This window comes from Polypterus senegalus, chromosome 1 (genome assembly GCF_016835505.1).
Source record: "Polypterus senegalus isolate Bchr_013 chromosome 1, ASM1683550v1, whole genome shotgun sequence".
In the NCBI taxonomy this organism is placed as follows: Eukaryota; Metazoa; Chordata; class Cladistia; order Polypteriformes; family Polypteridae; genus Polypterus; species Polypterus senegalus.
In genome coordinates this window covers 110,207,503-110,221,996 of record NC_053154.1, presented here as the reverse complement: position 1 = coordinate 110,221,996, position 14,494 = coordinate 110,207,503, and the positions used below count along the sequence as shown (strand labels likewise).

At 36.9% G+C, this 14,494-nt stretch overlaps 1 protein-coding gene across 1 annotated transcript in view; it reads left to right on the top strand.

Moving 5' to 3' along the window:
• epha4l (eph receptor A4, like) overlaps positions 1-14,494 on the top strand; it is a 95,342-nt gene that overhangs the window by 42,731 nt on the left and 38,117 nt on the right. Inside the window, exon 5 of the mRNA XM_039755851.1 lies at positions 4,752-5,087. Coding sequence (XP_039611785.1) covers positions 4,752-5,087 — 336 coding nt within the window. The remainder of the gene's footprint in view (positions 1-4,751; positions 5,088-14,494) is intronic.

Below are 14,494 nucleotides of genomic sequence, written 5' to 3'. Positions count from 1 at the left end.
TGAACATCTGAGATGTAGCACTACTTTATTAGCTGTCTATTGTTAGCTTACAAATTTAAATGGTCAAATTATTAACACCTTGTTTTGTACAGTACACTGGAATAATCATGTACATTTCGTATAGCTGGCAATAAGTTACAGCTCTTGTAATTGCTGTTTATTATGAAATGTATCCTTTTTTGTGAAGGGCCTTGTGTATTCTGTGAATGGTTCTGTATAAAATAAACATTGGTCTGTTGAGTGTTTGCTTAGAAAACAGGTACCTTTCTGTTTCAAAAAAAGTTGTTAGCATACCTAATATTTAAAGCGTAACTAAAGTAAACACTTTCAGACATAACTCAATGTTTTAAGTCTTTGCAACTGTCAATCAATGTCCACCAAATTTACCTTGAGATCCCAGATACACCATTGCTGGTGTCGCTTGATCGTTTTTCATGATTTTGCTGCAGTTTCATCTACAATACTGTTGTAGCTTTAGACATAAGGACCACAAAACAATCAGACGGCACAAATGAATGCACGCGAAACAATTAGGCAGCAAAGCCAGCGCGGAAGAAAGCTTAACCTGAAAATATCTCGAGTCCAACATCCCGTTCTCTGCCAACTTTATGCATGGTAAATCTCTTTGTGAGAACAGAAGAAAAGCAGGAGGTATCCACCCAGTATTCAAATATGAAAGGCAGGCAAATCAATTCATCCTTAGTAAATTACCTGGCGTCTGAACCGAAAACTTTTTTTAATCCCCTCTCTTCTTTTGCAATATTGCAGGATTGTATCCGTGTGCAACACTGCAGGTAATATTTCATTTAGGAGCTCACAAAAGGCAACGATGGATAGATTTACACGGATGTGAATGGCTGCTTAATGCATTGTTTCCACTTTGGATGGAAAGCTTGTGCTTGGCTGGCATTTCCTACATCCCGTAAGTGAGTAACACCGCGCCGAAGTTGTAATTAACGAAAGTTAAACCGGCAGCATCGATGCGCTCGTCAGCGCCCAGCAGGAATACGCGTGATTTATATGCGTCAAAAAAAGGCTTCTTTCGCAGCAAGTCACGTCTCATAGATAGAAGTAGGGAGAGCTTAACTGCTACGGCTGGTCGGTTGATTTATACGAGCGTAAACAGTGGGACGCATTTAAGAAACACTGAGAAATGTTTTTAATTCATCTTTTTTTTTGCCTCTTCCTCGTGATTAAATTAACACCGCATCTCGAGTAAATCACCTAGCCGCATGACCTTGGGGAAAATTGAACGGCATTTCTATCAAGCGTGACTTTAATTTAACTGGAGAATATTGTAGAAGGATTCCCACGCCTTCATTACTTACTATAACATTAGTAAATTAAAAAAGTTGATAGGCGAAAGTTGTTCAGAAAAATTCATAAAAGCTTTTATGGACATGTTTTTCATAGTTAACACCATTCTGCACTTAATGACTTTAAGATATCAGTCCTCTGATGCATGCAGGTACCGTTTTTCCATTACCTCTTTTCACTTTTCCCCTATTCGCTAGTTCTCCTTCCGCAGATTTCTTTGTACCCGCGCCTCCAACTACCCCCAGTTCTCTCATCAGTCATCCCCATTTTTTCACTTTTACTGTTAGCTGTTTTGACAGTGCTGTGCTGAATTTTGTCTCAACACTGGACGTCATTTTCCCACGTGAACAACCACGATGGACTGAGACTGAGATTAGGTAGATAATCCTCAACAGTACTTAAGTGGAGAGCACCAAATTAACTTTTTCATCCATTTTTTAAAATGAAAGACCTGAATCGTGGCACTTTAAAAAATAGCATGCATAGTATGGGTCTTTACTTTAATAAATTAATCCAGTCATCCTTTTATACTGAGGAACAAATAGTACATGATAGAAATTTGCCCACCTGTACAAACCTGAGAGAACATAGTGAGCTGGCTGCATCAGTAAGAAATTGGGATTTTCACCTGTTAATCATTGGAAATCAAGGCATCAAGAAAAGCTGAAGATGGTTGAAAGGTCCTCATCATTTTTCTCAACACATGTGAGCAGAAAGTATAGAATTGAGTACTGTGCTGTGGCTCTTTAGTATCTGAAACATCTTTTATATCTCATATCCACTGAGCTATTTAAACCACCCACCTGTTTTGCTTGGCCTTTAAATTCCTGGCCCTTCATTTACAAATTTGAAACCTTTTATTCACCATAATAATTATAACTTCACCATGGTTTAGGCTAACTTGGTCTGTTATCAATGGACATTTCTAAAAAGTAGATTGTGCCTAAAAATCATCAAATAAACAATAATCAGTCAAGAATGCACAGTATAAGATTCCCTCAAAATTAACATTTGTTAAAACCGTAGTCAAAAGTTCACAACCTGTATCTAACCAGTTCAGAGAGCCATATAGTCCAAAAACCTTATATTTAATACACTTTATAAAGGTAGCAAAACAGGCAGTGGCTTGGCAGGCTGTTTTAAAATAAAATGAATACATTATTGGCAAATAATGAATAAAGGTTTGCTTCCCTCCTTGCAATGAATCTATTTTAATGTTTTAAATATCACAAAGCGTTGTACCATTGACTTACAGAGGGTGGGTTAGGATTCTCCAAGTAAATAAATGAATTGATTCTCACACACTATAGTGCAGATGAACACATTTTTAATGTTGTATAATGTTATGTGAACTACTGTTCTAAGAAATGGTAATCCAAGTAATACTATGAGGAGAACAGAAGAAATTGAGATAAATAAATAAATATTTCATTCAATACATTTTCAAATGTATGGCCCAGTTAGGCTGGTGACATCATTTACTGTTAGGATTCTGTCCTTGATAGATTTTAGACAATATTATCTTGAAAAATGTATGTGATTCACAGTTTTAAACTGAATTATAGCATGTTCTGTACATGCTGAAAAAGAGTATGTATTGCTTGAATAACTGAATAGTATTCTTTCTGTGAATTATTAATTGAGAATATAACTCAACATAAAATGTATATGTCCTGTTCTGTTGCTGGATCCACTGTGAGTTTATTGAAATAGGCAGATTTAAAAAATGCATAGATCATTGTTACTTGGTCTGCCACATTTTTGCCGTGCATCTGACTTCAAGATTTTGTTTTTATTTTTAAATGCATGTAGTTCTTGTTCTTCTTCAAGTGCCTATTAAAATGTTTGCAAGAAGGGTAATATGTGCCCTTGCAATCTATCAGTAATACATTTTTATGCTTGGCATTTTAATGTTTATTGTACAAATTAGTTTGTGGGTGGTTGTGGAGATGCAGTGGTTAGAGCGGCTACCTCATAGTTCAAAAAATTTGTCATTTGTCATCTGTTTGTGTGGAGTTGTCATTGCTTTTCCTGAGTCTGGATTTTTTTTCTCTTAGTATTCAGGTTTTCCTCAGACATTCCAAAGACATTCCAAATAGATTCCTTGGCAAATGTAAATTACCTCAGTGTTACGTAGATGAGTGTCCGTATATGTGTGAGTGTGTCTTGCAATGGATACTGGTACTTTTCCCAGGGTTGGTTGTCACCTTGTACCTAGTGTCACTAAGAAAGAATCCATCTACTAGCAATGCAGAAGTGAATATTAAGATTAAAAAATGGATAGGTGATTAATTTATACTGTATATATGATACTATACTTCATTCTTGTGGGTTTCTTTTTTGTAAAGCTCCTTATGACATTGTTTGGTTATGACGTCTTAAACAACCTTTTATTGATTAATTGATTGGAAATTAATAGGATCTTGATTTTATATCTTACTATATAAAGGTATACTGACAGTACAAAATGCACTGCTGAGGTCATATCAGGAATGCCAAGAACAGCTTTGATGTCCTTATCAAAACATGGATACAACACTGCTATAGACAGTCTGCAGAAGAGTAAAAATGACTAAAGTGTCTTGAGTGATCAGAACAGGCTGAAAGAGACTGAGAGTAGAGAGAGAATAGAACAGATAAGTGCAGGAATGTATAGTGAGAGTGGTTAGTGCCACAGCTTCTTAGTTTCAGTTATCTGTGTTTGGTACTTCATCAGGTACTTCATCAGCTTAATGTTTGCATGTTCTTCTTATGTGCATGTGGATTTTTTGGCATTACAATTACTGGCAGCACCACTCAAAAATACATGTTAGTTTTTAAAATATTTATAAATTGCATAGAGTGCATGAGCCTTCTGATTTACTAAAATCTCATCAAGTATTGGTTCTTAGCTTGCTGCTGGCATTGGCCCTACATCTCCACAGCCCAGTAATGGATTCAGTTAGTAAAGAAATTGAATGAAAAAATGTTATTACTTTAAAATGTGTTCCTGTAAAAGGACATAGGTAATGCTACTAGAACCTGGGGAAAAAATCTGTAGCCTGATATCTTACTAGCTAAAACATTTTCATGCTTATTCTGGATCTGATTTCCATGAACCTCTTTGCACTGTTCATATTTATGTTGTCTTGAAGAAGTACCCTATTACATTGTTGTGCACTTTGACCTCACCAGGAAACAGGAGTACTTAGGTATGTGGTAGACAGTAATCAACAGCTTAAATTCTAAATGTCTGTTGTGCAGCGTGAAACAATGGAGGGCAATACAACTGTCTCCATAGTCTAAATTCTAAATCACTACCTCTCATCTAAGAAACAGAAAATGATGATTTCTGGTGTAGTTTTTTTTTAAATAACCAAATGTTTGAGTGAGATTTTCTGGGTTTATGGAATGTCGTTGTTAACAGCAACTCATGTTTTTGTTTTCTTACCCAGGGCCTCCTTCTGCACCACTGAACCTTATCTCAAATGTTAATGAGACCTCAGTCAACTTGGAGTGGAGCACCCCTCAGTACACTGGTGGCCGTCCTGATGTGACCTACAATGTGGTCTGCAAGCGCTGTGGTCCAGACCAATCTCGCTGCCGTCCTTGTGGGAGTGGTGTTCAGTTTATTCCTCAGCAGGCTGGCCTCAAGAACACTAAGGTCTCCATCACAGATCTTCAAGCCCATACCAACTACACCTTTGAAATTTGGGCAGTGAATGGTGTCTCCAAGCAAAATCCCAGCCCTGAGCAAGCTGTCTCTGTTACTGTCACAACTAACCAAGCTGGTGAGTCACTGCCTGATAGGGCAGACCTCCATCTAAATTCTTAAAGAGAATGGTAGTCATCTGAGGAGGTAGTTATTTAAAGGCATAGTTGTACTGTTTAATTTTCTTTTACTTAGGGTAAACATGTCATCAAGAGCTGGTTTGGTTTAACTTTAATTCAAGTCAGTATGCTGTCATTCAGTCATGTGCGCATGGCCGTGACTGTAATGCCACAGAAGCTGAATCTAATAATTGTGCAAAAGAATGTTTGATACTCACATCTGCCAATTCCATCAGCTGATTGCTAAATTTTAAATTACATATTAGAAAGGGAAACATAGCTGTTTGATGGAAAATCCAGATCATCATGGTGGTGCCATGTAATTATTGAAGTAACTAGCTCATAGAGTTGCCACTTTCAAAAGAAAGCTTTTTTCTTTTTGCTGCAGACTGCATTTCTCTTCTGTTTCTCTCTGAGCTGCTTTAGAAGTGTAAGATCAAAAAAGGTTGCTTCATAGAGTGCCTTTCACGCAAGTTAAGAGAGTGGCAATAGCAAGAAGACAAGTCACAGAAAGAATGACGAATAAAAAGTAAAGCCACAAAAAAGTCAGAGGCATGAAACAAAGCAGGCAGAAAGAAGACACTTTGAGAAAGGTGCATTTCGAGGTCATTTACTTTCTCTTCACTTTTTCAGTCTCCTTACGGCATGTTTTTCTTTCCATCTGGTTTTGACTGTTTATGCTTCTGCTGGTCTTTTACAGCATTAATATCAATGGGATGCCAGGATAGGTCCTCCACAAACTACTAGATCTATCACATTAGAGACAGCAGGTAGACTCTGCAGTTAATTTTGGAGTTTGTTGCCTCAGTGATTCACTTGCCCAATCTATTTACCTTTTATGTATCTCTGCCTTTTTAGACTGACACAAACGGCATATTTCCATTATTCTACTGATACTGTCTTACTTTTACATTGATTACTGAGGATATTATGGCTTGTATATCTATTGAAATTACTGACTGAAGTAGAGAACTGCCAAAACATACTTTTTGATGGGTCCCACTGTGGGAGTCAGAAATGAAAGAAAAAAACAAGAGTGGGAGCAGCTGAGTGGAGAGAGCAATAGCAACATGCTGTTATGCAGTGCTCAGACTGCCACAGGTAAACAGCATGAATTGATGTAGGCTGTATGTGCAGAACTGCATGATGTTAACAAAATTCTTATTGAATGCAATTTTCCAAGTATATGTCAATGTTGTAATACATACAAGTCTCTTCACTTTCAACATATAACATCCAAATGTCTTTGAATTGTCATTGCATTGATGCCCTGAAGGTCTACGATTTCATGTCATGTTTTTCGTCACACTTTAAATCGGGCTTATTTTAAAACCTACATATATATACACTGCTCACAAAAATTAAAGGAACACTTTAAAGAAACACATTAGATACATCAGATCTCAATATGAAGTTGAATATCTATACAAATAACGACAGGGCAATGTCTTAGGAACAAAAGGATGCCAAGTCTTTTAATGGAAATAAAAGTTTTCTGCCTACAGAGGGCTCAATTGTGTAGACACCCTAAAATCAGAGTGAAATGAAGATGTGGCAGGCTAGTCCATTTTTTCAAAAACTTAATATCTCCTACTCAAAATGCTTTTCAGTATCATGTGTGGCCCCCACGAGCTTGTATGCATGCTTGACAACGTCGGGCATGCTCCTAATGAGACGATGGATGGTGTCTTGTGGCATTTCCTCCCAGATCTGTATGAGGGCATCCCTGAGCTGTTGTACAGTCTGAGGAGCAACCTGGTGGCGCTTAATGGACCGAAACATAATGTCCCACAGATGTTCTATTGGGTTTAAGTCAGGGGATCGTGAAGGCCATTCAATTGTTTTAATTCCTTCATCCTCCAGGTACTGCCTGCATACTCTTGCCACATGACGCCGGGCATTGTCGTGCATTAGGAGAAAACCAGGACCTACTGCACCAGCGTAGGGTCTGACAGTGGGTCCAAGGATTTCATCCTGATACCTAATGGCAGTCAAGGTGTCTTTGTCTAGCTTGTAGAAGTCTGTGCGTCCCTCCATGGATATGCCTCCCCAAACCATCACTGACCCACCACCAAACTGGTCATGCCGAATGATGTTACAGACAGCATAACATTCTCCATGGCTTCTGCAGACCCTTCAACGTCTGTCACATGTGCTCAGGGTGAACCTGCTCTCATCTGTGAAAAACACAGGGTGCAATTGGTGGACCTGACAATTCTGGTATTCTATGGTAAATGCCGATCGAGCTCCACTGTGCTGGGTTGTGAGCACAGGGCCCACTAGAGGACGTTGGGCCCTCAGACCATCCTCAAGAAGTCTGTTTCTAATTGTTTGGTCAGAGACATTCACACCAGTGGCCTGCTGGAGGTCATTTTGTAGAGCTCTGGAAATGCTCATCCTGTTTGTCCTTGTCCAAAGGAGCAGATACCAGTCCTGCTGATGGGTTAAGGACCTTCTATGGTCCTGTCCAGCTCTCCTAGACTAACTGCCTGTCTCCTGGAATCTCCTCCATGCCCTTGAGACAGTGCTGGGAGACACTGCAAACCTTCTGGCAATGACACACATTGATGTGCCATCCTGGAGAAGTTGGATTTCCTGTGCAACCTCTGTAGGGTCCAGGTCTCGCCTCATGCTACCAGTAGTTACACTGACCATAGCGAAATGCGAAACTAGTGAAAAAAACAGTCAGAAAAGATGAGGAGGGAAAAATGTCAGTGGCTTCCGCCTGTTAAACCATTCCTGTTTTAGGGGTCATCTCATTGTTGCCCCTCTAGTGCACCTGTTGTTAATTTCATTAACAGCAAAGCAGCTGAAACTGATTAACAACCCCCTGTGCTACTTAACTGACCAAATCAATACCCCAGAAGGTTCATTGACTTAATGCTGTACTCTGATTAAAAAGTGTTCCTTTAATTTTTTGAGAGGTATATATATATATATATATATATATATATATATATATATATATATATATATATATATATATATATATATATATATATATATATATATATATATAGCAAAATACCTTGAGGAGAGTAGTGTGAAAGAAGTAATGAAAAGAAAAGGAAACATCTTGAAAATAACGTAACATGATCGTCAATGTAATTGTTTTGTCACTGTTATGATTGTTGCTGGAGCCGCCGGGACCACAATATATATATATATATATATATATATATATATATATATATATATATATATATGTTTTTGTTTAATGTGATGTTGTTAGATTTTCAGGTCCTTATTTCGTTTTTAAATAATAAACTAAAATACCAAGAAAGTCGTGGTTTCAGTTAAAACGAATGAATCATTTATTTAGTTTCTTATACTGTAAATATCATGTCAAATATATGCTTATCAAGCATAGTAGACCTCAGTTTAACAGAAATACTCCAATCGGTAAGAGAGTAAATATTTTATTCTCATTTCATCATTTTTACCCCATTAAATAATAATTCGTTTTTCTTTTACATATTTATAGATTTTTATGATTTTGACTCCAATAAATAATAATTTTTCTTTTGTACATTTATAGATTTTACTAAAATCCTGGCCACAACTGGGGGTTGGGTGCGAAGAGACGGGGCTTGCCCCTAGTATATACTATATATATATTTATATATTTTAACTTATATATATTGTTTCTATCACCGGTCATGTGCGGGATTACCTTTCATTATATCACATCTCTTGTGATGTACCCACTATCATCTGAAAGAAAGATTATTTAAGTTGTATGTAATTTACTAAACAAAACTGCAATCCTAACAATTAGGCATACTTGCCAAGAAGTCACCCATCACACATAATATGATCTTGAAGTCTGTTTCCCACATTACTATTTGATAAAATAAAGGAATTATAGGTTCTGATGGGCCAACTCGCAGCAAAGTCAGTCAAACGCATTTGAGCATTATATATTAGTAGTATATTAACCGAATTAAAGTGCTTTCTGTTTACTAAAGCAAATTTATTTTGTGATGGTGACTTTATAACAACATTTATGCACTCAGTTGTATAGATAACCTTCTATATCTGGATGGCTTCTTGATTATACCATCCTATTTAGAGGGAGTGACACGCCTCACTGATGACTGCAAGATTTCCAATTGTCAGCCAGTTCACGCTTACACACACCCATCTTGTATGTCTAATTCGGCTTATAATCCAGTCATAATCATGAGACGAAAAAATGATTGTGATCCCTGATAGTTAATCATTGGTGATATCCTCTGAAAGAACTAACACTACTATTCCTAGGAATGCTTTCTCTTGTCAATGTTGACTGAGACCAATCCTATCCTGCCACCTGAAAACGATCAAGTATGCACAAATTTTATGCGAAGCTCTGTTAATTTTACTGGAAAAATTTTTAGGTACAGAATTGCAAGGATTGTCAACTAACAAAAGATAAAAGACTATCATCACAAGCATCATCAGCAGCTGGAGATTACAACAACCATGCATGAATACATGTAAAGCTAGGACCTTATTGCAGTTCTATATGTAAAATCAGTTTGTTGCTTCACATGCCTGATAGGTGATTAGGCTTTGCTTGTATTCTGCTTTTAAGCACCTATATCAAATCAGAGATATTACTAAGACATGTGACCTTTACTCATTTATTGCCATTTAAATAGCTAGAGAATAAAGCTGCCAGAAGCTGTATAGATCTGAGCCAACACATGCCTCAGAAAAGTAATTCAACTGGGAAGAAAGACGGAGAGCTCCAATTAGACCTATGGAGCTCCTAAGTTGATCGGCCACTTGATGAGGGGTCTTACAATGAGATAATTACTTTCAGTAAAATTTCCTGTCACAGACTAATTTTAATAGTGGTCATCCTTAGGGAATTTCTAATTTTACTAGGCAGAAGATTTTTATAAGAAAAAGGTAGAGATGTAATGTTTCAAAATGGGCAGATTCAGCTTTTTTTCTTTTAAAACAAAAGCAAAAGGTATCCTTACCTTTCACCATGTATTGTTTTATTTCACATTAGTGATGAGTCAATGCTATTTATAAAGTTTAAATTATAAATGCAGCTCATAATAAATATGCATACATACATGTATACTATATATATATATGTATATAATATATATAATAAATATATTTTAATTTTTCTGTATATATATATCTATATATATAAAAGTAGTCCTTGTATACTTTTGTGTAGTTATGCAGTTATTATATTTTGTTGGTTGAGACGATGATAAAATCGAAAGCCCAGTCACTCTCTGAACTCTCTTACACATTACTGTTTTTCTCCCAGTTCCCAATGGTGTTGATTCTAAACTTTACACATTTAATTCAATGTGTGCCTGAATGTGAAAAATCTTTCTGTTCATGATTGTTTTCTGTTTAATATCTTATGCTTCCAGTGGGGGATCCAGACCCTGATATTTCTGTAGCAGAATAAATAAGATAGGAAGCTAGGCAGATTTACATTGGATTTTACAGGTTTTGAACCAGATTCCTTCAGTTACTCCATTACACAAAGAAAATGTGACACTCAAGACAGTATTGTATGGTGGTATTCTTTTTAACTTTAAACTTTTATGTACCTGAAATACAGTGTTATGGTACCAGATGGTAGTAATGTAAATTGCCACTCTTTGTTCTAGTGAAAAACCACACAGGTAACTGTTGAACTGTTTTTCATTTTGATATGTGGCACAGCAGGAATCCTGCTAAAATCAGTTACCTTGTTTAGCTAGCATGAGCCCATCTCATTTTTAAATAAGTAAAATGAATAACTTCTTTTTTGTAAGTCCTCCTAAGCTTCAACAAAAGAAAATTAGCTTAAGCCCAGAAACAAACCTGCCTGAGTCCTGACATGATAATTATCTTTTGCAATTTCAATTGCCATCTAATTATAGAGAGAAAAACTGTCCATTACGTTACGCACAAAGCTACATTTGGTGTAACAATTAACAGCTTGCCCATGGAGGAGAAACTAGCATAAAAGAATGCAGTTGGTCACAGAGGATCACTGCCCTGCATTTTCAGATTTCACAGCTTCATTTGTAATGGTGGTAAATTATTAGCTGCTTTCTGTTTTGCTCTGTAAATGATGAAAACCTTTGGACAGTTAAATAAGGGCAGAAGTTTGGGTGGAAGTGGATATCCTGACCAATACTGTCTGGCACTGTAACATCGAGAGAAAGATGGAGCCAGGAGCTGTTGTCTTTATTTCTGAATCACTCTTCTGAAATGTGAGCTTTAAACAGACCATCACATAGTCTAGGGATGCTGGGATATACCAGTCACAACTTGATTTTTTTCCAGCTTGTCAGGGAATATACTGTTTTTTCCAATATGTTTTTTTTTTTCATAATAGGGTCAGTTTATCAGCTTTTTGTACCTCATCAGCATTCCAAGCAACACATGACAAGGTCCTGTATTGTAAGACCTGATTTTTGAAAACCTTGATCAAGGATACAATTATGAGATAATTGACAAGAGAAAAAGGATTTATGGAAATACCATATTCCACCGTGAACAGTGCCACCTACAAATTACATGCCTTCTGCATATACTGGCTAAAAAAATTCTAGAAAACTCTAGTTTTTCTCTTTGAAAAGAGACAAGTTGCAAATATGGTTTTTGTTATGTGTAATACCAATTGCCAGGTGACCTCACATTTGCTTATACGTAGTTTGAACAAAACTATTCCTTTAGTGGAAGCTTAATTGACAAAGACCAAAAAATAAACCAAAATAGTAACATTTTATTGCAATGTCTCCACCTTCTGCTGTTATCCTTTTTCAGAGTTACAAAACTGTGTTTTATTTCTATTCTGGAATTAATTTACTTCAGACTTAAAAGTGCCACATTTAAAGAGGTGTAACTGCTATAAAGTATAGTATGTCTTGTGCTTAACAGCCACAGAATAATGGATTTACCGTAGTCTTGTAAGGATTAAAAAAAATGTCTCCTGCATGTAATAGAGATACATACTTAATTTAGCCAGAACTGTTTTTTACTGTGTATAGTGTCCTTCATCAATCAATTAAGTCAATTAAGCTCTATATTACCTAGATAAACTGAATGAATCTAACAATTTTCTGAGCACACTTATAAATTTACAGTATTATAGAGTGCCAGAGCCTACATTAACAGCATCATACACATGCCAGCCATTACAGAAAGATGACAGTTGTATGTGAGCAAAATATATGTTTATGTCAATAATATAAAGTATATATATGACAACTGCGGCAGAGTAATTAGCACAGCTGAATTTAAACGCCAGTTTGCTGTGTTTAATGCCCAGCCTGATCACTCACATTGCATAAACATTGCACAATTCCCCTGTGTACAACTTTGCTTTCTCAAAATACTCTATCTTCTTCCCGCCTCCTCAAAGTGCCTGTGTTTGGTTAATTGACATCACAAAATCACATACATGTTTAGGTCCTGCCCTGTGCCTGATACTGTCAACATAGGCCTCATGTCCTTACGATGAAGATATCAAGCACGAGCAGTAGATGGATCAATAATGTGTGAGTATGTCAGTATGAGGACATAATCTCTTTCTTCCTGTTAATGTATTTTATTCATATTTAAAATATACATTTTGGTTGAATAGGGAAAAAAAAGAACTAACCTTGGGTGGAGCAAATTTATTTCAGAGCACATTCACACATGTACACACTCAAATCCACTTATTCCGTACAAATATAGAGACACTAATTAGCCTAACCTGAACTTTATAGGATGTGGGATGAAAACCAGAATATCAGGAAAATGCGCACAGGTACTGAGAGAATATGTGCAGGCCACACACACAAGGATTTATATCTAGTCTCCTGGGGCCAGAGTTATAAAACTTGCATTCACACAAGACCTTAAAATGTAAATATGCAGTTTTCCACACAAAAATTGGGAATCTCTGACCCATCTGTATACAACATTTTGGAGAAAGTGGGGAATTATGACACCCTTGATCAAGTAGGGAAATGCAGTCAAACCAGGTAAATGATGACTCGTTTGTATAATAATTCATATCATGGAGCCGTTATTAGAAAGTGTGTTGATGTGACAAACAAAGTATTAATTATGATGTTCAGACTGTATTTTAGTTCCCTTATAAAATGGGCAATGCTGTGTATTTGCACTGAAGGATACCTTTGGTTTTTCATCAGTTGTCACTTCTCAGGGAATCAGCCGACAGGTGAGGAGTATCTCAGCCAAGCTTCACTCCGTCGTACCCACTGTGCTGGAAGCCATTAGTGGACTTGTGAGGTGCTACGGTTTTTGTATGGTTATAAGTGCAAATACATAAAGCATAATTTGTTTTTGCCAACATAAAAAGTCAATAAAGCATACATTGTTTTTGCCAACAAAGTCAATTTGCAGCAGTGTCTGGTTTTTCTAATATAATCAGAGCAATTAACTTAACTAATATTGCAATATGGCAACCTAGCAAGAGTAAAGCTGCTTTTGTTAACCGCAAGCTGTTACATTTCATTAATACACAAGACACCTGTGATGCCAAGATGAGACTGACAAGTGCCGTAGCTTGGTGGCCTAGGTCAGGCACATGAATCTTACATTTTGAGGTAAAATAGGTTTGACAGATATGGTACTGTGTATAATGGATGAGTTGTTGGTAAGGGTTACTATCTGAAACCTCAGTTTTTCACATGTCTTGAGCTATCCATTCTAATAGCAATCATGCCTTTACATGTGCCTGGTAATAGCGGCTACCTGCTTAGATGCTGGAGCCTTGCCTTTCTCAGACCCCAGAATGCAGAGGAGCGGCACTTTAATGAGCGCATGATCTTGCTTACTCAGTTGTAGAGCACAGATAGATACTCATGAATGCAGGTGGCAGGGTCTTGATGTGTCAGGAAGGAGGCTGCTCACCCAGCAAGTACAGTTCTGCGGCATCGTGATTTCAAATGTACAGTGTTGATTAGAATAGTCCATATATGGTTGTATCAGGGTGGCAACCATGTTTTATAAATATGACTGTTTTTTATATGTGTTTTTTGGCATAGTTCTATAAATGAGATCGCTGGAGTTGTTAGGTGCAGCAATTGCATCATTGTGCATCCCATGTATGTTGCCCAATGCTGTATGTGAATGTTATGTGGAGGCATGTAGCAGTACTGTGTATGCAGTATATTGTATGCAATTTTCGTTCATCCACATACTCATTTTTATACATATTAATTTAACAAACCCGTTTATTTGAGTACAGTGGGCCTTAGCCAATCCCGCTATAGTATATGTAAGTACTCTGTGTGTGTGCTTCTTTTCTGTTACTAGTGATTTTTTTTTTTTAAGCTGTAAGCCCCTACTGTTTGTGTGTAATAGAATGCCAAGTCAAGTCTCTTTCATCCCCACCCATTCTGCA